This window comes from Diabrotica virgifera, chromosome 5 (assembly GCF_917563875.1).
Source record: "Diabrotica virgifera virgifera chromosome 5, PGI_DIABVI_V3a".
Classification (NCBI taxonomy): Eukaryota; Metazoa; Arthropoda; class Insecta; order Coleoptera; family Chrysomelidae; genus Diabrotica; species Diabrotica virgifera.
Window position 1 is genome coordinate 75,343,308 of NC_065447.1, and position 24,701 is coordinate 75,368,008.

Below are 24,701 nucleotides of genomic sequence, written 5' to 3' on the forward strand. Positions count from 1 at the left end.
ATCAGGTCCGGAAAAGTATACTTTCGGTAGAGGTAGGTGGAAAAATAATTTTTGTTTAATGTAAATCCTCCAGGAGTTATTTTTTCCGCAAGAACAGAAACGTAAATAATTATATTCGTCGTCATCTATTAAGAACTAGATGTTTTCGTCATAAATATTTTGGGAGTTATGATCTTCGTGGATGTACACGTACAGATAAAAAGAATTATTTTTTGTTGTTCCTGGTATGTATAAAAATAATTCTTTTCGTCAGAAATATTTTTAAATATATAATCTTCTTGGGCACGTAAATAGCAATAATTTTCTTCGCCAATATCTGTAGAGAAGTAATTGTTTTCCCCACAACCTTTTGAAAATTAGAGTATTCGCCGGTACATAAAATTATTTTTTTTTGTGGTCACCTATTGATAAATTATTCCTTCGCTGTAAATCTTCCAGGAATTATGTTTTTCGCGAGAACAGAAAGGGGAATAATTGTTTTCGTCGGCATCTATTAAGAACTAAATCTTTTAGTCATAAATATTTTGGGAGTATATAATCTTCGCGGACACGCATATAAAAAAAATTGTATCGCCAACACTTATCAAAAAGTTATTATTTTCACTGAAAATGTATTAGGAATCACTTTAATCATAGGTACCAGCGATTTATAGTCTGGAGTATTAATGAGATAAAATGCATTCGATTCGTCGACAGGAATATAGCCATGACGGATAACCCGCTATTGCCTAATATTTTAATATTAACAATTTTATTTCATACACAAAAAAAATAGATTTTAAATAACTAACTGTGACTTTATTCATCCGCATTTGTTTAATCTTAATTTTTGTTCGTATTTTTTTCTAATCATTATTCTGTGAATTAGGGTGGAGAATTATCCAACAAATCAAAAATTATGAAAATCGGTCCAGCCGTATTTGAGTTATAAATGGTGTAACTAATACGTATGACTTTCTTTTATGAATAACATCTATTTTTTCTTGTTTTAGGTCAGTTAACGTGGTTGGTGTATATCATAAGTTCAGCAATAGGCGGGCGAGTTTCTTTTAACAGTAATGAAGAACACGATACTATGGACGGCGAATTAGTATGCCGTGTCTTACAATTAATGAATCTTACCGACTCCAGGCTAGTGCAGGGTGGCTGTGAAAAATTAGAATTGGCTATGTTGAGTTTCTTCGAAGCGTTTAGGAAAATCTATGTTGGCGATCAGGTGCAAAAGAATTCTAAAGTTTATAGAAGGCTATCGGAAGCTTTGGGACTGAACGACGAGCCTACGGTTCTTAGTGTATTTATTAGGAAAATGTAAGTAAACAATTTGTAGTCAATACGTATGTAATAGTAGGGGAGGAAAGTATGCTAAATTTGCAGTTAATGTTTAAATAAAGACCAGTTAATACTAAATAAAGACCATTTTGTGGTCTATGTAATTTATGATCTTAATCCAAAAACGAGGAGAGGGAAAATATCGTCAGTAGAAACATTATTCCAAGTCTAAAGAAAATTTTCAATTTTCTTTTCTTGTTGATTGTTCTTATAATTACGTTGAAGTAAAATATGCAATTTGTCTATATGTTAAATCGGTTGAATTCGAATAACTACTAGTCGGCAATATAACATTAAAAATAGTATACTGAGTGTTAACATCTGTCGGGGCCCTAGATGTGGAGAACGCGTTGTTCTCTTCTGCTAGTTTTTCGAATTTTGCCAGAACTTGAAAGAGCTCCTGTTTTACTTTTATTTGAAGCACTTTTGTTGGAAGTTTTCTCAAAACCTGTTCAGCATGGTTGGCAAAAGATTTGAACTAATCACAACTTTGCGATGCATTTTTTATTACCGAAAGGCGTCAATTCTCTTGTTCTCTCATATAAGATAGAATATCTTCTTCACTATTGCGACGACGTTTTTTACTGCTGAGTTGCTGGTCAGCTTTGATAGAAGAAGTATATACATACATAACATTCAGTACTCGTGCTATCATTAGCTTGTTGGATATTATATTCAGAATGCGTGACAGAAGCCTCTTCCTGTGTACTATTCTGTGCTGAGTCTGCGCCTTATCCTTCCAAACAATTTCTTTCATATGTAAATTTTTATAATTCGCATTTTTGCAGTCGAATAAACAGGGATAAATACTATGAATAAAATAATCAGTTTATTCGTTTGTTAACACCTCCATGTCGTCCAACTTCACGACGTTTTCTTGGTACTGGGGGTTGTTACCCCCGATGATTGGGTTGATTTAGTTGAAACACTATTTAGCAGAATATATTTATTTAGAACACTAAATACGACAGTAACTAGTTGGTGGACAACGTATCTGATCTAACCACGTCGCTGTCTGAATAATGAAATCTCTCCTCTTTACTTTCTCCGTATCTATAAATAAATCGTAATTGTTTTGTTATGATTGACTACACCTGAATGTGACCAAGAAAATACTAATAGTAACATAATTGCTGACTCCGTTGTTTTCAAAACGAGTGGCCTACATTGCAGAAGCAATGTCACCCATTTACGTAATGTAAACAGTACATGTAAATAATATTTGTTTTTAGACTTTTAAAAATTTGATCGATATGGATTACTCTTATTTTTTGGATGCTAATATAATTCCTGTACATCCCTATCCCTTACAAGAAAAATTTTCTGAGAGATGTACATTATTTTCTCTGCCCTTCCGACAAAGAAGAAAACTTTTCTAGACAACGTCACCAACTGATTACTGCGTTTCAAAGATTTTTACAAATTTTTACACAAAAGTATTTACATGGTTTACAAATATAATATACACAACTTATTTCACTAGTCATCAAAAATATTGTCTATTCTTACTTATCGCTTTTCTTAATCTCGCAAAAATCTATACTCAGAAATTGTAATCTATATTTTACCTTTTTTTCAGATTTAAAAAAAATATATAACTTTAACTCCTACATTTGAACTTTACTTTTTAATTATACTTCTTTCACATCATATTTCATATTTATATCATTTACTTCATATATTCTTCATTTTCTAACCCTTACCTACTTGGTGGGAAGTTTTCCCGCAACTTTATATCCTTGAATTTGCTTCCGGTCCTTTTGCACGTCCTTAGTTGTGAGAAGGTTTGTTCCAAAAGGGCAAAATGGATAGCCATGCGCTTTAAAAAATTTTCTTCTACATCTTGCTTCCCTAAATTCCTGTCTGATCCGAACTGTTCAGTCTTGATGAGAGTCGGTTAGTTTCAAAACACGAAATGGACATGCTAAAATCTTCTAATTTTCATTTCGTACCTTTTTCTCATATATTTATTTAGAACACTAAATACGACAGTAACTAGTTGGTGGACAACGTATCTGATCTAACCACGTCGATGTCTGAATAATGAATAATCTCCTCTTTATTTTCTCCGTATCTATAAATAAATCGTAATTGTTTTGTTATGATTGACTACACCTGAATGTGACCATGAGAATACTAATAGTAACATAATTGCTGACTCCGTTGTTTTCAAAACGAGTGGCCTACATTGCAGAAGTAATGTCACTCATTTACGTAATGTAAACAGTACATGTAAATAATATTTGTTTGAGACTTTTAAAAATTAAATCAATATGGATTACTCTTATTTTTTGGATGCTAATATAAATCCTGTACAACGTCACTAACGGCAGTACTGTGTTCGGTCAAGTGTGTCGTCTGCCGTCGGGCGGCACAGCAATTGACATTCTGCCGGACAGCAGTTGCAGTCAGATGTCGGAATCAGTCTCACACAAGTTAATAGTGCAAAGTAGTGACGTCTGTTATGTCGACAACTGCCGTCTGAAGTTGCCGTGATCGGCAACTACCAAAAAATCACAAATCTTTATACATAAATCGTTGACACAAATCCTAAAAATATATTGGTCTGATAAAATAACAAACCCAGAACTATGGAGAAGAACAAAACAAGAGAATAACAGTAACGATTAAGAGAAGGAAGGGTTAATGGATTGGACATACACTAAGGAAAGACCAAAATAATATAACCAGCCATTCACTCGAATACTAACCAGACGGAAGAAGAAGAGGAAGACCGGATAATAGCTGGAGAAGAACTGTAACAAGAGATCATGAAACAGAGAACGAGAAAAAACGCAAGAGCTCCCAATACTCCATAAAGAGGGAAGGCAGTAGAGAGAGAATTTGTGCCATTCGCTAAATAAATCATTTAATGAAAAAATTACTATATCTTTCTTATATTTTAAAAATACAATGTATTTCTTTTATAAAGTAATAAATTATTTCAATTTAAAAATCGTCGCAAATGAATTAGTGCAGCCGATATGTGAAACAATTGTGCATTTAATGATAGAAGTATATAATTTGGACCACATATACTGCACATATAAAGGTTCAAATTTAGATATGAGGCCATCTCAGATTTTGCCTTTTACAAAAATGGCGGGGATTCAAAATGGCGACTATACATTGTGACTAATAGCACGATAACTTTTGAACGAGACTTCAGATTTCAACCAAATTTGGTACATAGGTTATTTTTTTGATGTATAAGATCGAGGTCTTGAACCGGAAGAATCGGTTTACCAGAAGTTGTGTTTTTCCTGGTTTTTATGTAAAAATATGCTGTTTTTTTTTCAATTCTTTCATCCTGTATGTATTAATTTTTCAAAAAGTTAATACCGCAATTGAAAAGAGCGTAAAAATATTTTTTAGGAAATATTTTTAACTTTTTTGTTATGTTAAGTATCATTTAATAAATGCAAAACGCATTTTCACATGTACCTATATACGGCAGATTCGTGCAAACATTATAAGAATTATTGTGCATTTAATGGTAGAAGCATATAATTTGGACCACATATACTACACATATAAAGGTTCAAATTTAGATACGAGGCCATCTCAGTTTATGTTCCTTTTACAAAAATGGCGGGCATTCAAAATAGCGACTATACATATGTGACTAATAGCACGATAACTTTTGAACGAAACGTCAGATTTCAACCAAATTTGACATATAGGGTTCTTTTTTTTATGAAGAATATCGAGGTCTTGAACCGGAAGAATCGGTTTACCAGAATGTGTGTTTTTACTGTTTTTTATGTAATAATATGTTGTTTCTTTTTCAATTCATTCACCCTGTATATATAAATTTTTTAAAAACGTAATAACGCCATTGAAAAGAGTGTAAATATATTTTTTTAGGAAATATTTTGAACTTTTCAGTCGTGTTAATTACCATTTAATAAATGCATAACGTATGTTCACATGTACCTATGGGCGGCAGATTCATTTTGAATGCCCGCCATTTTTGTAAAAGACTAAATCTCAGATGGCCTCATATCTAAATTTGAATCTTTCTATGTGTAGTATGTGTGGTCCAAATTATATGCTTCTACCATTAAATGCACAATAATTCTTATATTATTATTTGCACGAATCTGCCGCACATAGGTACCTACATGTGAAGATACGTTATGCATGTATTAAATGGTAATTAATATAACTAAAGTGTTCAAAATATTTCCAAAAAAATATGTTTACGCTCTTTTCACGCCGGTATCACCTTTTTGAAAAACTAATATATACAGGGTGAAAGAATTAAAAAAGAAACAACATATTTTTACATAAAAGAAAACAGTAAAAACACAAATTCTGGTAAACTGATTCTTCCGGTTCAAGACCTCGATATTATTCACCAAAAAAAGAACCTATATAACAAAGGGCCTAGCCGGGTAAGATGGTGAAAAGTGCCCCCAGCTCGATTTAAATTCCATATGGGCCACTTTTTAGCACATATAGAGGAACTCACTTTCTGTAATTTTTAGCCCCCTAGGTGGTCACGTGACCCCCTAGAGCCTAATTAGGCATTTTAGGTTTTTATTTTTTATCTCAGCCGCATCAAGAGCTAGCCAAAAACTTTATTTAAAAAAGTTGTAAGTTTCAAAAAGATCTATATGAAAAAAATGTTTTTTTATTTTTTGGCGGGAAATTCGAATTTTTAGAACAATTTTAATCATTTAAATAACTCTGAAAAAAAAAACTAAGACACTCGTTTTTACGAAAATCAATCATAATATGTATTTTTGCACAATCTTTCACGCTGAATTTTTTCAGATTTTTAAAATTGGTGAAACGTACCTTTAAAAATAAAAAACCGCGTTTTTTCGGTTTTTTTTTTCGTTTTTTGATACAATTTTATACATATTTTTCAAAAAAGGTAACACTGTCACTAGAATAGGTAAAAACTGAAAAATAATTGGGGTTTGCTTAATAAAAATTTTTTATAACGCCATCGATTTTCAAGATACAGGGCGTTGAAGAAAACAAAATTTTACACATTTTTTACGATTTTGCTGAAACTACTGGCAACATTGTAATAAAACTTGGCGGGATTTAAGAGGTAGTTATTCTGCATGTTTTCACATACAATTAAGGATTTGATATTCATCATTGGCGCGCATAGGGGTAATGGTCTGAACTTTTTAAAGAATAAAGATAGTACGCCACTGACATATTTCAAATTAACAATGGTTTTTGAATTTCTCGTTCAATTTGTGACAAAAAATGTATCTTCTTATTTTTTCATCCGACGCGCCATTTTTATTCAAAAAATAAAAGATCTTAACCCTTACAAAGTATTCGAACTTCTAGTACTTTCTACATCTACATAATAAACTCGTACATCCATTATTATCAAAATTAATTCGAATACTTTGGAAGCGTTAAGATATTTTATTTTTTGCAGCAAAACGGCGCGTCGTATGAAAAAATGAGAAGATAGATTTTTTATTGAAAATTGAACGAGGAATTCAAAAATGATTGTTAATTTGAAATATGTCAGTGGCGTACTATCTTTTTTTCTTTGAAAATTTCAGACCATTACCCCTATGCGCGCCAATGATGAATATCAAATCCTTAGTTGTATGTCAAAACATGCACAATAACTACCTCTTAAAACCCGCCAAGTTTTATTACAATGTTGCCAGTAGTTTCGGCAAAATCGTAAAAAGTATGTAAAATTTTGTATTCTTCAACGCCCTGTATCTTGAAAATGGATATCGTTACAAAAAATTTTTATTAAGCAAACCCCAATTATTTTTCAGTTTTTTACCTATTCTAGTGACGGTGTTAAATTTTTTGAAAAATATGTATAAAATTGTATCAAAAAACGAAAAAAAAAACCGAAAAAATGCGGTTTTTTATTTTTAAAGGTACGTTTCACCAATTTTAAAAATCTAAAAAAATTAAGGGTGAAAGATTGTTCAAAAATACACATTATAATTAATTTTCGTAAAAACGAGTGTCTTAGTTTTTTTTTCAGAGGTATTTAAAAGTTTAAAATTGTTCTAAAAATTCGAATTTCCCGCCAAAAAAATAAAAAAAAAAAAATTTTCATCTAGACCTTTTTGAAACTTACAACTTTTTTAAATAAAGTTTTTGGCTAGCTCTTGATGCGGCTGAGAGAAAAAATAAAAACCTAAAACGCCTAATTAGGCTCTAGGGGGGTCACGTGACCACATAGGGGGCTAAAAATTTCAGAAAGTGAGTTCCTCTGTATGTGCTAAAAAGTGGCCTATATGGAATTTAAATTGGGTTGGGGGCACTTTTCACCATCTTACCCGGCTAGGCCCTTTGGTTGAAATCTGACATTTCGTTCAAAAATTATCGTGCTATTAGTCACATAAGTATAGTCGCCATTTTGAATGCCCGCCATTTTTGTAAAAGGAACAAAAACTGAGATGGCCTCGTATCTAAATTTGAACCTCTATACAGGGTGTTTCATTGGTAAAGTAACATACGTTAACTGTAGAAAGAGGATCCCTAGGCGGTCTCAAAAATACCATACTTAATGGGTCTTACTCCATTAATAACAAAGATACTGGTTGTTTTATCTATTTTGCCATTTTCTTAATTGGTTCATAACTTTTTGACCACACTGTATATTTATTTTATATTTGGCACGCAAATATCATTTAAGGCGTACAATAAATTAATTTATTTACAATTGTAAAAAATCCAGGTCCGGCTTAAAAAATATTGGAAAAATGTTCCGACCCCAAAACAACACCCTGTACATTAAATTTTTTAAAATGGATTTTTCAGTTGAAAAGAGGATAAAAAACTAAATTCAGTGGTATACTTTGAATTTTCGACAAAATGATTTTTCTGGTAAAATTTGGAATTTGAATTCTGAAATTAAGTGAATTGCGAGAGCTCTAAGTAGAAAAAAATTGAAATACAGCTTACAACTTGTCAACCACACTGTATATTGATTTTATATTTAACACGCGAATATTATTTTAGGTGTCCAGTCAATTAATTTAATTACAATTATAAAAATCCAGGTCCGGATTAAAAAATATTGTATAAATGTTCCAACCCAAAAAAACACCTTGTATATTAAATTTTTTAAAATGGATTTTGCATTTGAAAAGAGTATGAAAAACAAAAGTAGTGGTATACTTTGAATTTTCGGCAAAATGATTTTTCTGGTAAAAATTTGAATTTGAATTCTGAAATTATGTGAATTGCGAAGCTCAAAGTAAAATAAATTAAAATATGACCTAATTTTAATGAATACCATTATTTAATCTAAATTGGTAAAATATTAACATTTGCACACATAACAATACTTTTTGATGACCCCCTCTGTGGCTCAGTGGTCAGAGCGCCTACCTTTGGATCGAAAGGTCCGAATGGTCGTGAGTTCGAATCTCACCAGGGTCAGAAATTTTTCGTTTATTATAAATTAATAAATGAAAATAGTTTCTGTCCTTGTGGGATCGTTACTCACCGGAGGGACCGCAGACGTTCGGATACAATTAGCGTCTCTTTGCAAAGACAATGACGTCGACTTTGCAATGTAACAAGACACTTACTCAACACACACAGTACACATAACGTTAGGTACCTAACTACAAAAATTTACCGTACCTACGTATAAAAAAAATAATTTTTGATGGTGGTAATTTTGAATAAGTACTTTAGTTTTGAATAGTGATTATGCTGCAAATTTTCGCTGTTTTGTTATAATTTTTAGCTATTTTGTTGATTAAAGTGATGTATTCTTTCTTCTTCTTCTTCTTATGCAATCCACTAATGGATGTTCGCGATCACGTTTGACCATTTTTCTCTATCCCTTGCAGTATGTATTAGGTCTCCTATGTTTTTTAGTCCTGTCCATTGTTTGACATTACGGAGCCATGACATTTTCTTCCTGCCCACTCCCCTTCTTCCTTCGATCTTTCCTTCAATTATGGTTTGCAGAAGCTGATATCTTTCATTTCTAATTATGTGTCCCAGGTATGCCGTTTTTCTCTGTTTAATTGTGCACATCAGTTGTCGTTCTTTACCAATTCTTCTCAGGATTTCTTCATTTGTTATTCTTGCGGTCCAGGGAACTTTAAGGATTCGTCGATAGATCCACATCTCAAATGCCTCTAGCTTATTCATTGTGTTTATTTTTAAACTCCATCCTTCCATGCCATATAGGAGCACCGACCATATATAGCATTTTGTGAATCTTAATCTTAGGTTTAGGTCAAAGTCAGAGTTCGTAAAGACGTTTCTGAATTTCATGAATGCACTTCTGGCTCTTTCTATCCGACATTTAATTTCCATATCCGACATCCAGTCTTCACATAGCCAGGTTCCCAGGTACTTAAACTTTCTTACGCGCTCTACATCTTGGTTGTTATATGCTAGTCTTGCATTTTGATGTTGACATCATTGACGGCTGATTATAAGGAACTTCGTCTTTTTTATGTTGATGCTAAGTCCCATGTTCTCGTTATGCTCTCCAATTTTATTAAGAAGGTTTTGGAGGTCTTCTATATTGTCTGCTATTAAGACCGAATCATCCGCATATGGTATATTATTGACCCAGGTACCATTCACTTTGATGCCGCTTTCGCATTCCTCCAGAGCTTCCTGGAAGATACTTTCTGAATATAGATTGAACAGTAGTGGGGAGAGAATGCATCCCTGTCTTACACCTCTGAGAATTTTTTGAGCTTGCGTTGTTTCATTATCCACCTTGACGACAGCTGTTTGATTCCAGTAAAGAGCCTCTATGCAACGAATGTCTTTTTGCTCTATGTCGAGTTGTTTTAGTATATGTACGAGTTTATGATGTTGTACTCGATCGAAGGCTTTTTCATAATCTATAAAGCACATCATTTCATCTTTCCTTTGATCGTAGCAGTTCTGAGCTAGCACTTGGGTTGCAACTAGTGCTTCCCTGGTACCCAGGCCTTTTCGAAATCCAAATTGTGAGCAACCAATAACCTTATCGCATTTTGTGGAGATTCTGTAGAGAAGAACTTTGAGGAATATTTTTAAAGAATGGCTCATCAGACTTATCAGTCGGTGCTCTTGACACTTTGTTGCGTTGTTCTTTTTTGGCAAAGGGATAAAGGTAGATACAAGCCATTGAACAGGGAATTTTCCTTTTTTATAGATTTGGTTGAAAAATCTTTAAAGTATCGTAATTCCCTCTTCATCTAACAATCTGAGTATCTCAACAGGAATTTTATCAGGTCCAACTGCTTTCCTGTCTTTCGACGTATTTATTGCTCTAGTAATTTCTTCAATTGTGATCTCGGGACCAGATAGGTTGTTAATATCTATCACTTCTTCCTGAACGACTTCTATCTCAGGCCTCTCGTCTGCAAAGAGATTTTTGATGTATTTTTACCATATGAGTTTCCTCTCTCTATCATCTTGTGCCATTTTTCCTTGTTCATTTTCTAAGTTAGAAAATTTCTTTTTTCTGTATGTTCCAGCTACCTCCTTTAGTTTCTTATGTAGGTTGTGGTCATCATGTTGTTTTTGTAACTGTTCCATTTCCTCACACTGTTTCTTTAGCCACTTATTTTTTGCCGTTCTTATCTCTCTTCTTATGCGTTGTTGTTGTTTTCGATATTTGTCTCGGTTCCCTTGGTTTTTATGTTTTCTTTCTTCGAACATTGCCAGGATTTTGTCAGTCATCGAACTTTTCTTTTGTATTTTTTGTTTATAACCTAATTCTTTTTTAACTGTATCCGTCATTGTTTCCTCTATGACTCTCCATGTGTTATCCAAATTAACTTCTCTTTCTAATTCTACTTTTGTATTCTTTGTTAGTTCTTTGTTTAATTTCATACTTAATTCTCTTCTGGTATTCTCATCTTTAAGTTTAGCATAGTCTATTGTTGGTTCTGGTTTAGGTCTCCTCATATTAGTGATTTTTATTTTTATTTCTGCTAAGAGAATAACATGGTCTGGAACATCGGCGCCAGGGTATGTACAAGTTCTAGTTATTGATGATCCAAATCTTTTGTTAACCATTATGTAATCGATCTGGTTTCGAACTATACTCTCGGGGCGGTCCGCTGGGGCTTTCCATGTATATAAGCGTCTAGGTGGTAGCTTGAACCATGTATTCTTTATTGACCCTTTATTATTTATTCATTATTTAAAGATGAATATTCGCCAAAAACTATTTTTCACACATAATAAAAAAAAACACTAAATTATTAACATTTTACCAATTTAGATTAAATTGGTATTAATTAAAATTAAGTCGCATTTTAATTTTTTCTACAAGAGCTCTCGCAATTGACATAATTTCAGAATTCAAATTCAAAATTTTACCAGAAAAATCATTTTGTCGAAAATTCAAAGTATACCACTAATTTTGTTTTTCATCCTCTTTTCAAATGCGAAATCCATTTTAAAGAAAGTTAATATACAAGGTGTTTTTTTGGGTCGGAATATTTACACAATATTTTTTAAACCGGACCTGGATTTTTTATAATTGTAAATAAATTAATTGATTGGACACCTAAAAGAATATTCGCGTGTTAAATATAAAATCAATATACAGTGAGGTTGACAAGTTGTAAGCTGTATTTCAATTTTTTTTCTACTTAGAGCTCTCGCAATTCACTTAATTTCCGAATTCAAATTCAAAATTTCACCAGAAAAATAATTTTGCCGAAAATTCAAATTATACCACTGAATTTAGTTTTTCATCCTCTTTTCAACTGAAAAATCCATTTAAAAAAAATTAATGTACAGGGTGTTGTTTTGGGGTCGGAACATTTTTCCAATATTTTTTAATCCGGATCTGGATTTTTTACAATTGTAAATAAATTAATTTATTGTACGCCTTAAATGATATTTGCGTGCCAAATATACAATAAATATACAGTGTGGTTAAAAAGTTATGAACCAATTAAGAAAATGGCAAAATAGATAAAACATCCAGTATCTTTGTTATTAATGGAGTAAGATCCATTAAGTAGGTATTTTTGAGATCGCCTAAGTGTCCTCTTTCTACAGTTAACGTATGTTACTTTCCCAATGAAACACCCTGTATGTGTAGTATATGTGGTTCAAATTATATGCTTCTACCCTTAAATGTAAAATAATTCTTATAATATTTGCACGAATCTGCCGCGTATAGGTACATGTGAAGATACGTTTTGCATTTAATAAATGGTAATTAACATAACTAAAAAGTTAAAAATATTTCCTAAAAAATATTTTTACGCTCTTTTTAATGGCCGTATTAACTATTTGAAAAATTAATACATACAGGGTGAAATAATTGAAAAAAAAAAACATATTTTTACATAAAAACCAGGAAAAACACAACTTCTGGTAAACCGATTCTTCCGGTTCAAGACCTCGACCTTATACATCAAAAAAAGAACCTATATACCAAATTTGGTTGAAATATGAATAGTGCAGTCACTGAAGGTTTTCACCCCGATTTCGTTGAACCTCCATCGATTTTCATAAAAATTGGTGAGTAATTAGAGGATACCTCAAGGAACAAAGGTGACATGATGCCAACTTGCGCTTTTACCCTGAGGGTGGATGTCACCCCTTCTCGGGGGTGGAAATTATTTTATTAAAAATAATACCATAAGTCGATAGAGGGACAAATTACTAGCAAAATTTGTTATATAAAGTTATTAAAATAAATCATCACTTTTTGAGTTATTAAAGACCAAAGATTTTATTTTTTCGTAAAAAAATGCATGTTTTAAATCGCTTTTTTCACGTATAAATCAAAAACTATAAGCTTTTACAAAAATATTATTCTTACTAAAATTGAAGAAAATAAAAAATTGAATACATTCCTCACATAAAGAACTAAACTTATGTTAGTTCAAAGTGAGTTATTGGGAATTGAATTTGTGTATTTTTTCGACCAGTACTCAAATCTAAGTATTGAAGCTTAAATAACGGGAAAACGATGCACTGTATAAAATATTCCTGCTAAACATTTGCCAAAGTACTTCGGAATACCTATCAAATGAGCTTCAGAACAAGGTAGTAGCGTCAATATTAAGCAAGTTATAATAAAAATAAAGAACCGTTTCGAATTTTTTAGTAAAAAGTGAAAAATAAAACATACGCCATTTGCACAAAAATTATAATTTATAGTAGTCCTTACAAAAACTTCTTCATATTAGCATAAGTAATGTTTTCGATAATTTTGACCGGTTTAGAATGCATATTTTTGAAAACAAGATATGATTTAAAAAAATCATACTTTTTAAAATTATTTTAATTCTCATATTCTTTTGATAATAACTCCAAGAATACTCAATATACGTAAAAAATTATATACAACCCAATTTTAGTTTTCTCTGTGCCAAATATTTTACCTGTTTTACTATTTCTATAGGGTAAAAGTAACCGAGATAGAAACGTTTAAATCTTAAATTTTGCTGTGGGAACCATGCAACCGGGGTCATTTAACCTTTTATTTTTAAAAAAGTAAGGGGTTTAAAAGATTAGGTTCAACGTGCTTAAATATCACTTGGAATTAACTTTCAAACAGTCTTTAGATGAATCTGATATCGTAAACAAGAACAGAGTTATTAAAAAAAACAATAACATTTTTTGGAAAAATTTTTAAAAGATAAATTTTGAAACAAATTTGGAGCATAAATTTTAACGCTATCAACATGTTCGGCGGCTCAGTTAATAGATATTTTTAAGTACTTTGACAAATGTTTAATAAGTTTATGTTATAAAATGCATCAGTTACCCGTTATTTCAGCTCGAATAGTTTTTTACTCGCCGAAAAAAATATACATTCAATTACCTATAAATCACTTTTAGTTAACGCTAAAAGGTTTTTCTAGTAAGGGATTTATTTTATTTTTTATTAGCTTCAATTTTGATAATAATTACTTTTTTGTACAAACTTACACTTTTTGAGTGATTGATGAAAAATTGGTTAAAAACATGCATTTTTCTCAAGAAAAATTAAAATCTTTGATCATTAATAACTCAAAAAGTTTTGATTTATTTTAATAGCTTTACATAACAAATTTTGCTTGAAATTTGTCACTCTATCGAATTATGGGGTTATTTTTAATAAAATATTTTAACCTCCGAGAAGGGGTGGCATCCACCCCCAGGGTAAAAGCGCAAGTTGGCACCATGTCACCTTTGTTCCTTGAGATATCCTCTAACCGCTCACCAATTTTCATGCAAATCGATGGAGGTTGAACGAAATCGGAGATAATAGCTCATATCCACCTTCAGTGACTCCACTAGAAGTCTCGTTTAAAAGTTATCGTGCTATTAGTCACATATGTATAGTCGCTATTTTGAATCCCCGCCATTTTTGTAAAAGGCAAAATCTGAGATGGCCTCCTATCCAAATTTGAACCTTTATATGTGTAGTATATGTGGTCCAAATTGTATGCTTCTATCATTAAATGCACAATTCTTATAATATTTGCACGAATCTGCCGCACTATATGCACGGTTTGTAATTAAAGATTCTAATCACATTCAATATATTTGCAGAATCACCAATCTGAAGTATTGGGGGCGTAGCGAACAAATAATAAGTAAAACTCTACAACTTCTTAACGACCTATCTGTCGGCTACAGTTGCGTAAGGAAACTTGTTAAACTTGACGAAGTTCAGTTTATGTTGAACAATCATACAAGTGAGCATTTTCCTTTCCTCGGAAACTCTGTAGCCGTTACCGAAATGCGATGTAGATCCATGTTTTATACTTCTCTCGGTAGATTGCTTATGGTCGATTTAGGAGAAGATGAGGATCGATTTCATACTTTTATGTTACCCTTAACAGGTGAGTGGAAAAATATTATGGTTAGAAAACACTTTTTTTTTGTACCTGTAAGTAATATTTATTAGCTTTAAGATATCGTAAAGTATAATAAACAAATAAGACTTATTAAGTTTCGAGATGACGAAATTTACGTTGATTGGATTAACATACGAGGTTTGTCTTTTTAGTTTTGCATATAGCAGCTTAGAGGGCGCCACCAATAAAAGTTTCCGACAAATGTAACCTCAATCTTTTGTTGGCATAAATCCAAAGTTTCATTGCGATACACTCGTGTAGATACAGTGAAATTTTGAAATTAGCAAGTCAGTCGAAAAATGGATCTTAGCCGAGAACATTTTCAAGCAACAATTTTTTACAATTTTCGGAGAGGATTATCCCAACAGCAATGTCTCGTTGAAATGGTTTCTGTGTATGGGAATGAATCATCACACCAGTCAAGTATTTCTCGCTGGTATTGTGAATTTCAATGTGGTCGCTCCAGTCTCGGCGACGAATCCAGGCCAGGTCCACCCAAAATAGCAGTCACATAGCAAAACATTAATGCGGTTCGTATGCTAATTAAGGATAACAGCCGTCTAAGATATTAAGATAGAAGCATCTTTGGGCATTTCAAAGAGTTCGATCCAAAAGATCCTACATGAAGAATTGGGTGCTATGAAGTTGGCTTCCCGTTGGATCCCTCATTTGCTCACAGAAGAGCAAAAAGTGGTTCGCCTCAATTTGTGTCGATAAACATTGGACGGGTTCAACAAATGAAGCTCAAAAAACGTTTATAGTATTGTTAGTGGCGATGAATCTTGGATTTACTCTTACGAACCGGAAAATAAACATTAATCCGCTGTGTGGGTGTTTCACGATGAGGAAAAACCAACAAAATTGATCCGTTCTCGAAGTGTGTCAAAGAAAATGGTCGCAACTTTTGTGTCAAAATCTGGTAATCTGGCCACAATTGCTTTGTTAGATCGAATACCGGTTTCTTCTGATTGGTATATAACCATTTGTTTACCAGAAGTTTTCGCGAAACTCCGACAAAGCAGCACACAACGGCGAATCATCCTACATCAGGACAATGCAAGTGCTCACACTGGCCAAAAGACAATAGAGTTTTTGGAGCTCCAAAACATCACATTTAGGCCAGGAACTCAAGCTTTTCACCTCGCAATTTTTACAGAATGGATCGATTTGCTTGAAAATTTTAGAATAAGTACTGTATAGTCCAAGGATCAAAATCTATATGATGCCGAAAGGCGCTTTTATCATGGGGGTGGTTGCCACCCCATCTCGGGGGTGGAAATTTTAAATTATATTTTGACCGAAAAAGTTGATAAAAACGTTCATTCTAAGCAAAAAATGCTATATACATTTTTTTGATAAAATTAATAGTTTTCGATTTATTCGCTATCGAAAGTGTTCGTTTTGTATAGAAAAAATCAATGTTTTTCGATATATACTCATTTACAGTACACTCAGTTTTTGCCGTAGAAAAAATTTTTTTAAACCAAGTTCTTGGGAATTAAATAGCCTACAATTTTATATTGAAATAATTTTTCGTATCTCTGATGCTAATCTTTCTATTCTGAAGAAAATGGCATTTTTTACCAAACTACAAAAATTCCTTATTTGCTTTTAACTCCATTTTTTTCAAAACTAATCATTCTAAACCAGTGAAACTTCTAGAATCTATCAATAATACATAAATAAATAAGAATGAATAAGCCCAATGACTAAAAATACCGTCAACTTACATTATTATGCTTCCAATTGGATTTCTCCTTTTTTTTTTTTTCAAAAAGATATATTGATTTTTTAATCGTAACTTTTTTATTTTTTATCGTAGGAAGTTTTGTAAAACATAATTTTGTAGGCTTTTACAATATCTATAAGGCTATTAATATTAAATCTTTTTGTAATCCTCAATCGCAAAAAGAGGTGACTTTTAGAGGGATGGTAAATGTGGTTTTTGCATGTTATTACAAGCTTTAATTGTCAATAGCTCACTCAGTTTTTAACGTAGAAAATTTTTTTATAAACTGTTCTTGGGAATTAAACAAGCTACAATTTCATATTTAAACACTTTTTCGTATCTCTGATGCTAATCTTGCTATTCTGAAGAAAAATCCATTTTTTTCCAAACTACAAAAATTCGTTATTCACTTTAAACTCCATTTTTTTTTTAAACTAATCATTCTAAGCCGATCAAACTTCTAGAACCTATTAAAAATACATAAATAAAAAAGACCAAACAAGGTTAATGACTAATTTTAATTAGGGTGGTGATTAGGGGGTTGCTTGCGATCACTTTTTCGATGAAAAAAAATGTGGACTGACGTTCTTTTCATTACAAGTCACTTAATTTTTGAGCTAGAGACTTCTTTTTAATTTCGTGATAGATAATTTTAAGTACTTTAAATTAATTTGAATAAGTTGTCTTCGAAAAATGCATAGTTTTCCAGTCTTTTGACTTTAAATCTAGAATATTTAGCATTTGACGAAGAAAAGCCAACATATAATAAAGTATAGCTCGATTACTATTGGTCTTAAAGAAAATTAAAAAAAAACGGTTTTATTTATTTTTTATAAAGGTACATTTTTGTTAAACAAAGTTGTTTTGATAAAACGAAAACTTTTGAAGTTATTAGCAGAAAACTGATTAAAAACATTGATTTTTTCGATATAAACCTAACACTTTCGATAGTGAATAAATCGAAAACTATCAATTTTAGCAAATAAATGTATAGAACGTTTTTTGCTTAGAATGAACGTTTTTATCACCTTTTGCAATTATAATATAATAAAAAATTTCCACCCCCCAAAGGGGGTGGCAACCACCCCCATAGTAAAAGCGCCTTTCGGCATGATATAGATTTTAATCCTTGAACTATCCACTACTTATTCTCAAATTTTCAAGCAAATCGATCCGTTCTGTAAAAATTGCGAGGTTTTGTCCTATTTTAAGCTTCATTACTTGGACTAATTGTTAAACCATTGTATAACTAGACATAGTAAGTCAGAGCTATGTTTAAATTTTTTGGATTTTAATTGAGACAGTCACTAGATTTCACCACTCTTTCTATTTCAATAGATTTTAGATGGAGCTAGATGGAGCGATGTTAAAATGCCCAAGAAATAGTAAACCTCCATTTTTGTTCCTCTGAATTAGAAGGGGATTATTAGCCTGCATAATTATGATCGGTAATCACGTAGATGTCGTATATTTTACAAAGAGTTAAAAATCTTTGGCACGAGGTAAAATATTTTAATCCTATGTTTGTGAAAACATTGATAATATTATTCAAATAAAATTTTTATTAAAGATATAAGTGATTCGTGTGGTAATCTTAATTATTAAGACAATGAATCATTGGAATATATCATTCAGTATGTTCAAATGTGAATAAAATTAATTTTGAATTAAAATAATGTTCGTTAATAAATATACAAGAATAAAAAACCGCTAAACGCCGTAAAAATAAGTGACGCACACAATATTCCAGCTACAAAAGAGCCGATGTGAATATGACGTGGCGCAAAAATGTACTTTCATTTTGATGAAAAATAAAATTCTAGTTTTGTTTTGAAAGATTTTTCCAGAATATTTGCTAAATTTGAAGTAACGCGCCACAAAAGACTAACTGATAGTTTTTTTAAGCTCTTTGCGGCGCGTTTTATTTCAAATTTAGCAAATATTATAACTTACAAATTCTAATTTCCCCAGATATGAGATATGTATAGACTCTTAGACGCGTCTAGAGTTCTCCCACAAACGCTCAGTTATTCGCGCAATTCGTAAGTTGAAATTTGGAGTAATTGTCGAAAAAGCAAAATTTTCAAAGTTCAGTTTTTCGGCTATACTGAGCCGTGTGTATGTTCGATCCTGACCATTAAACTTTTTGTTTATTCTAAGGAACTTTCAGCCCTCGGGAATAATGCAATCTTTCTCTCTGCGTTTAAATTTTTCAAAAATATTTATTAGTTTTTTCAGGATTCGAAAAAAATGAATGCATTTAAAAATCATTGGTACAAAATTTTGGGCCTACGCTCTTATGTAAACAATTTTGTTTTGTTTTTTTGTAGCTTTGAATTATTTTTGTTATTAAAATTTATGCGTAGATTTCATAATTTTGATTAGAGTTTAAAATTATTAAAATATTGCGAATTTAATTTTTGCAATATCTATCACTTTGTAATTTAAAATTATTTTATTATAGTCGAGGAAATGAAGCTGGAAAAATGGCAAAACCTCGCAATTTTTTCGTCCAGCATCGATTTATATAAAAATTTGGGATTAGGCTCATTTCACCCTCTAGTTCATTTTCTATGTTGAGCCGTTGTACGCTTTTGGTTTTTTAAGGGTGAAAACCACCCCTAATTGTAAAAAATTATAAAATAACATTTTAAACTTTAATATTGTCAACATTTGCTTCTTATTAGTTACACAATAATTGTTTTGTGCTTTAAGATATAATTTCACAATATGTCAACCCTTAAAACCACCCTTGTTGGAGCTATATATGAAAACTATACTTATCCTAAAAGAATAATTTCGGCTTGCATCAATTTACATAAAAATTTGGGGTTAGGATCATCTTACCCTGTACTTTATATTCTATATCATGCTCAAGGACATTGATTATTTTTAGGGGTGTAAACTACCCTTATTGTCAAAAATTATATAAAAACATTGTAAACTTTAATATAGGTAAAATTTGGTTTTGACTGGTTAAATAATGATTGTTTTATGCTTTAGGATATAATATAATATTTCAACCCTTAATAACATTGCAATTTTTATAAGTAGACAATTTAATAGATCTATACAGAAAAAAAGTATAATTAAAGAATTACAAAAACATTTATTTACACAAAAATACGAATTTATAAATATATAAAAATACACATAAAATAGTTTTTTAGTCATCCAGTATACGAACCGACTCTGTGGTATTATATAGGTACATTGAAAATGCTCTATAAGGGGACTATTCGAATTTTTCGAAAAAAAAATTAGTTTTATAAACATAGCTCCTTCATTTTTTACGATAAAAAGTTTTTTCAATAGTAGTTTTGTAGGATTTTTGAAGAGTAATAAGACTGTGTAAATTAAATTCCGTAAGATCCCTTAATCTTTAATTGAGGTGGATTTAAAGGGCTCGAATAAGGGGATGTTTGCTCGTAAATAGATGTTCAAACAGCTATATCTCGCTGACTGTTCACTGTAATGAAAATGTATGCATAAAGAAATTTTAGCTATTAAAAAAGCTGCAATTTAGTAGTCTATCATTTTTTTCGTATCTCCAGTATTTTCGGAGATATTTTGAAGAAAATGATAAAAAATGCAAAATTGCAAAAGATCAATATTTCTTTAAACTCCAATTTTTCTAAAATTAGGCCTTTTAAATAGGTCAAACTTTTTGGGTGTATTGATAATATAAATATAAAAGGAATTACAGAAAGGCGAAGACCAATTTTCAGTTACAAGGGTAGTTAGGGGGTTGTTTTCACTGTTTTTTTCGTAGAGAAAAAGAGGTACCGACTTTTTTTTTATCATAAGTTGCTCAATTTTTATGCTAGAAACTTTTTATTATTTTTTTTTTGAAAGATCTTATTGTATGATTGAAAAAACATCATGTAAGTTTTCCTGGAAAAATGCAAAGTTTTCCCGTTATTTGGCTTTGATTATTTCAGATTATGCATTTGGCGAAAAAAAGCTAACCTTTAACATGCCGTATCTCGGTTTGTATTGGTCGTAAAAATATTATAGAAAAACAGTTTCGTTTGTGTTACTAAAAGATACAATTATGATATCTCTAGTTTTTTTGATTAAATGCATATTTTTCGAGTTATTCTCAAAAAACCCTCTAAAAAAGTCGATTTTTCCGTCGAAAAACTGTTACTTTCAACCACGAATAACTCGAAAAATATTTGTTTTACGAAGAAAATGTAAAAAACAATTTTTTCTAACAATTACTTTTTACATCGATTTACATGGTTAAAATGTAATAAAAAAATCCCACCCCCGAGATGGGGTGGCAACTACCCCCAAGGTTTTAGCGTACAGCAGCATGATATAGAAAATTATCCTTGAACTATTCCCTACCTTCTGTGAAAATTTCAAGTAAATCCATGCTGGACGAAAAAATTGCGAGCCAAAATGCTTCATTTCCTCGACTATTAGTACGTTCTTTAACGGTAAAATATTGCAAACCTCTAAATTTTAAAGAACCGCTTGGATTGACATGAAATTTGGAACACACGTAGAGAAAAAGTCAAAGAAAAAATGATATTGTGCCGATGTGTGACTTTGCCCTGGGGTGGGTTTCACCCCTTCCCGGGGGTGAAAAAATATACGTCCAAAATAAGTCAGGAGATGGATAAACTTACTAATTTTAAGCAACTTTTGTTCTATAGAGTTTTTTTCATTAAGTCAATACTTTTCGAGTTATTTGCGAGTGAATGGGTGCGTTCAGACGACCACAGCGGCTGAGCAGCTGAGCCAGCAGTAGCTGTCAGACGTCACCGCTGGAAGTCAGCCGCTGAGAGATTTACTAAGCTTTCCCTATCACGGCTGGATGCAACCACTCAGCCGATTTCTGCTGGCAGCCAGCCGCTATGGTCGTCCGAACGCACCCATTATGTTCATGTTTTTAATAAAATAACCACATTTTTTAGACGGGTTTTTGCAGATAACTCAAAAAGTAAGTATTTTTCGAAAAAACATTCTTAGCAAAAATATAAATATAAAGTCAGAAAAGTTAGCTACCTGGGACACATAATGAGAAACGAAAAGTACCGCCTCGAGCAACTGATCATCCAGGGTAAGATTGAGGGAAAACGGGGTCCCGGTAGGCACCAGATTTCATGGCTTAGAAATATCAGAGACTGGACCGGCCTAGATTCAACATCTTTGTTTAGAGCAGCATTGGACAGAGACAGATTTTTCAGTGTAGTCGCTAACCTCCACTTGTTTAGACCTAGTAGCAGCAGTGTTATAGCTAATGGAAAATAGGTTCATATTCGTCAAATTCCAAATCGAATATTTTAACGTGAAGTAACCAAAAAATAAAGCACTTTTTAGGGAAAACTCATTACAACTTTTTTAAAGTGTTTAAAAAAACTTTATTTTTGATTTATAAAAAAATTTCTAGCATCAAAAGTAAACAAGTTACGCTCAAATTAAAGTTGGTCCCTTTTTTTGTAAAATAATCGGAAAAATCACCCCCTAAGTAGCATCTCAAAAATGAACTTAATCGTTACTACTTCAGAAGTTGTTTACTTCACTTTACTCGTGTGTATTGTTTATATGATTTGTAAGTTTCTTCGGTTCAAAGTCCTTATTTTGAAAGGGCTGTAGTTGAACGGGCTTGAACGAATCACTAATCACGAGTGATTAGTGAAAAACAAAAAAATATTCAGAAAAGCAAATCCGACTTTTTTTACTGTTTGAGATTTTTGGAATTTCGAATACAGTAGAACCCCGATTATCCGGGTGCGGACTATCCGTGCTGCGGATTATCCGTGCTATGATTTTCTATTACTCAAGTTGCGTTTTTGAGGTTTTATCAAAATAGCGTCATCGTAAATCACTTGACGGAAACTCTATATGACGAAAGAGAGACTCATAATGAAATATTTATTTTTTTCTGTTATTTTTTATGGTAGGTACTATGTATGTGTATGTATGTGTACATATGTATTATACATAAGAAATACATGTTCGGATTATCCGTGCTTTTCAATTATCCGTGCCACCCTTCGGTCCCGACGAGCACGGATAATCAGGGTTCTACTGTAATTTTAAAATTATTTTGAAAAAAGCATTTTTTTTTTCATAATTAAAAATTTTAAAAGTTTTACTTTAAAACCAAATATTTTCAAAAATAAGCACTTTGAATCGACGAAACTTACAGAACATATAACACAACATAAGTAAAGCAACTTGTGAAGCGGTAACGATTAATTTCATTTAAGTTGCATTAGGGGGTGATCACGATTTTTTTTGCCAAAACAAAAGGACCAACTTTATATTGAGCGTAATTTGCTTACATTTACCTTTTTTTTTTCATTTTTTTACAATTTATATTTCTTCTAAGAATGTTCTTTTCTTTAAAATATGTACTTACTTTTTGAGTAATTTGCGAAGAACCGTCTAAAAACGTGGTTATTTTGTTGAAAAATGAACATATTCACTCGCAAATAACTCAAAAAGTATTGACTTAATGAAAGAACTCTATAGAACAAAAGTTGCTTTGTAAAAACTCTATAGAACAAAAGCTGCTTAGAATTAGTCAGTTTATCCATTTCTGGACTTGTTATGAACGTATATTTTTTACCCGCGAGAAGGGGTGAAACTCATCCCAGGGTAAAAGCACACATCGGCACAATATCACTTTTTGCTTTAACATGGTAGCTATGCGCATGCCAAATTTCATGTCAATCCAAGCGGTTCTTTAAAATTTACAGTAAAAACCGTGAAAGAACGTACTATATCTGCTTATTTGTTTTAAACAAATAAATATTTTCCACAGAAAATTCTAAGGTAGCATTTAAATCATTTAAACGAGTGTATAAAAAAACAATTATTATTATTTGAAACACTCGTTTGAGATAGTTAAGTTGTCTACCACAAGACGAATACAATGGTAGAAGGTAATGGATTTTGAAAGAGCTATGACTTATGAGTCATGCTGAAACAATACACAGTTTGCGTGTTTATATTTACAAGGTCACAGCTCTTTTGAAAATCCAATGGGATAACAATAAACGTTTTCTTTAAATCCTATATTTTCTTCAAAATCTGGCATCCTTGTATAGATACGTGAAGGGTGTATAGGAAGGGGAAGGCTATACTCCAGTAAAAGTCTGCATACAATTAAATTTCTGTAACTAGTTTCTGAAATTTATTCTGGAGGCCGCTACCTGACGGCAGATTAAAAGTCAAACAAGACTCTAGTAAAGGTTGGGTAACTATCCTTTCTTAAACAATGGTTAAACCATCCACCGTATAGCACCGACGTAAGTCCCAACGACTTCTTCACGTTCCCAAAGATCAAGGATTCAATGCATGGGCAGCGATTCCAGTCGCGAAAAGAAGCCATCGATGCCTTTAAAACAGCTATTTTGCAGGTATCAACTGAAGACTGGAATAACTGTTTAACCAATTGGTTTGAATGTATGCAAAAGTGTATCGATCTTAGTGGGACATAATTTGAAAAGCAATAAAGTTCTTTTAAGTCTATGGGTTTCCATTTCAAATCACTCAATTTTGGATCAAAAAAAACTTTTGTATCTCCGATTTGTCCGAAAATTGGTATATAGCATCTGCGGAATGTAGAAATAAAACATTTAAGGTCGAATTGTCTTCTTCTTTTTCTCAAATTTATGTAGATAAGGACACATCATTAAACTTGATAAAAATAATAAACTTAAAGATAAAACCCATAACTAAATTAAAATTCATGGTGACGTTTCAATTATTACTTTAATCATCGTCAGAATAATAAGTTTCTTGAGCGGATGCTTTAAAATAATTTTAAAGGAACAAACAATAATTAATGAAAACGTAAAAAATGACATTGACAATCATTGGGTTAAGTCAAT

General features: G+C 31.9%; 1 protein-coding gene across 2 annotated transcripts in view; it reads left to right on the forward strand.

Moving 5' to 3' along the window:
- The window catches only part of LOC114326683 (exportin-7), a 141,738-nt gene that overhangs the window by 57,594 nt on the left and 59,443 nt on the right, over window positions 1–24,701 (forward strand). For both annotated transcript variants that reach the window (XM_028275091.2, XM_028275092.2), the window contains exons 6-7: window positions 993–1,308; window positions 14,812–15,104. In XM_028275091.2, coding sequence (XP_028130892.1) covers window positions 993–1,308; window positions 14,812–15,104 — 609 coding nt within the window. The remainder of the gene's footprint in view (window positions 1–992; window positions 1,309–14,811; window positions 15,105–24,701) is intronic.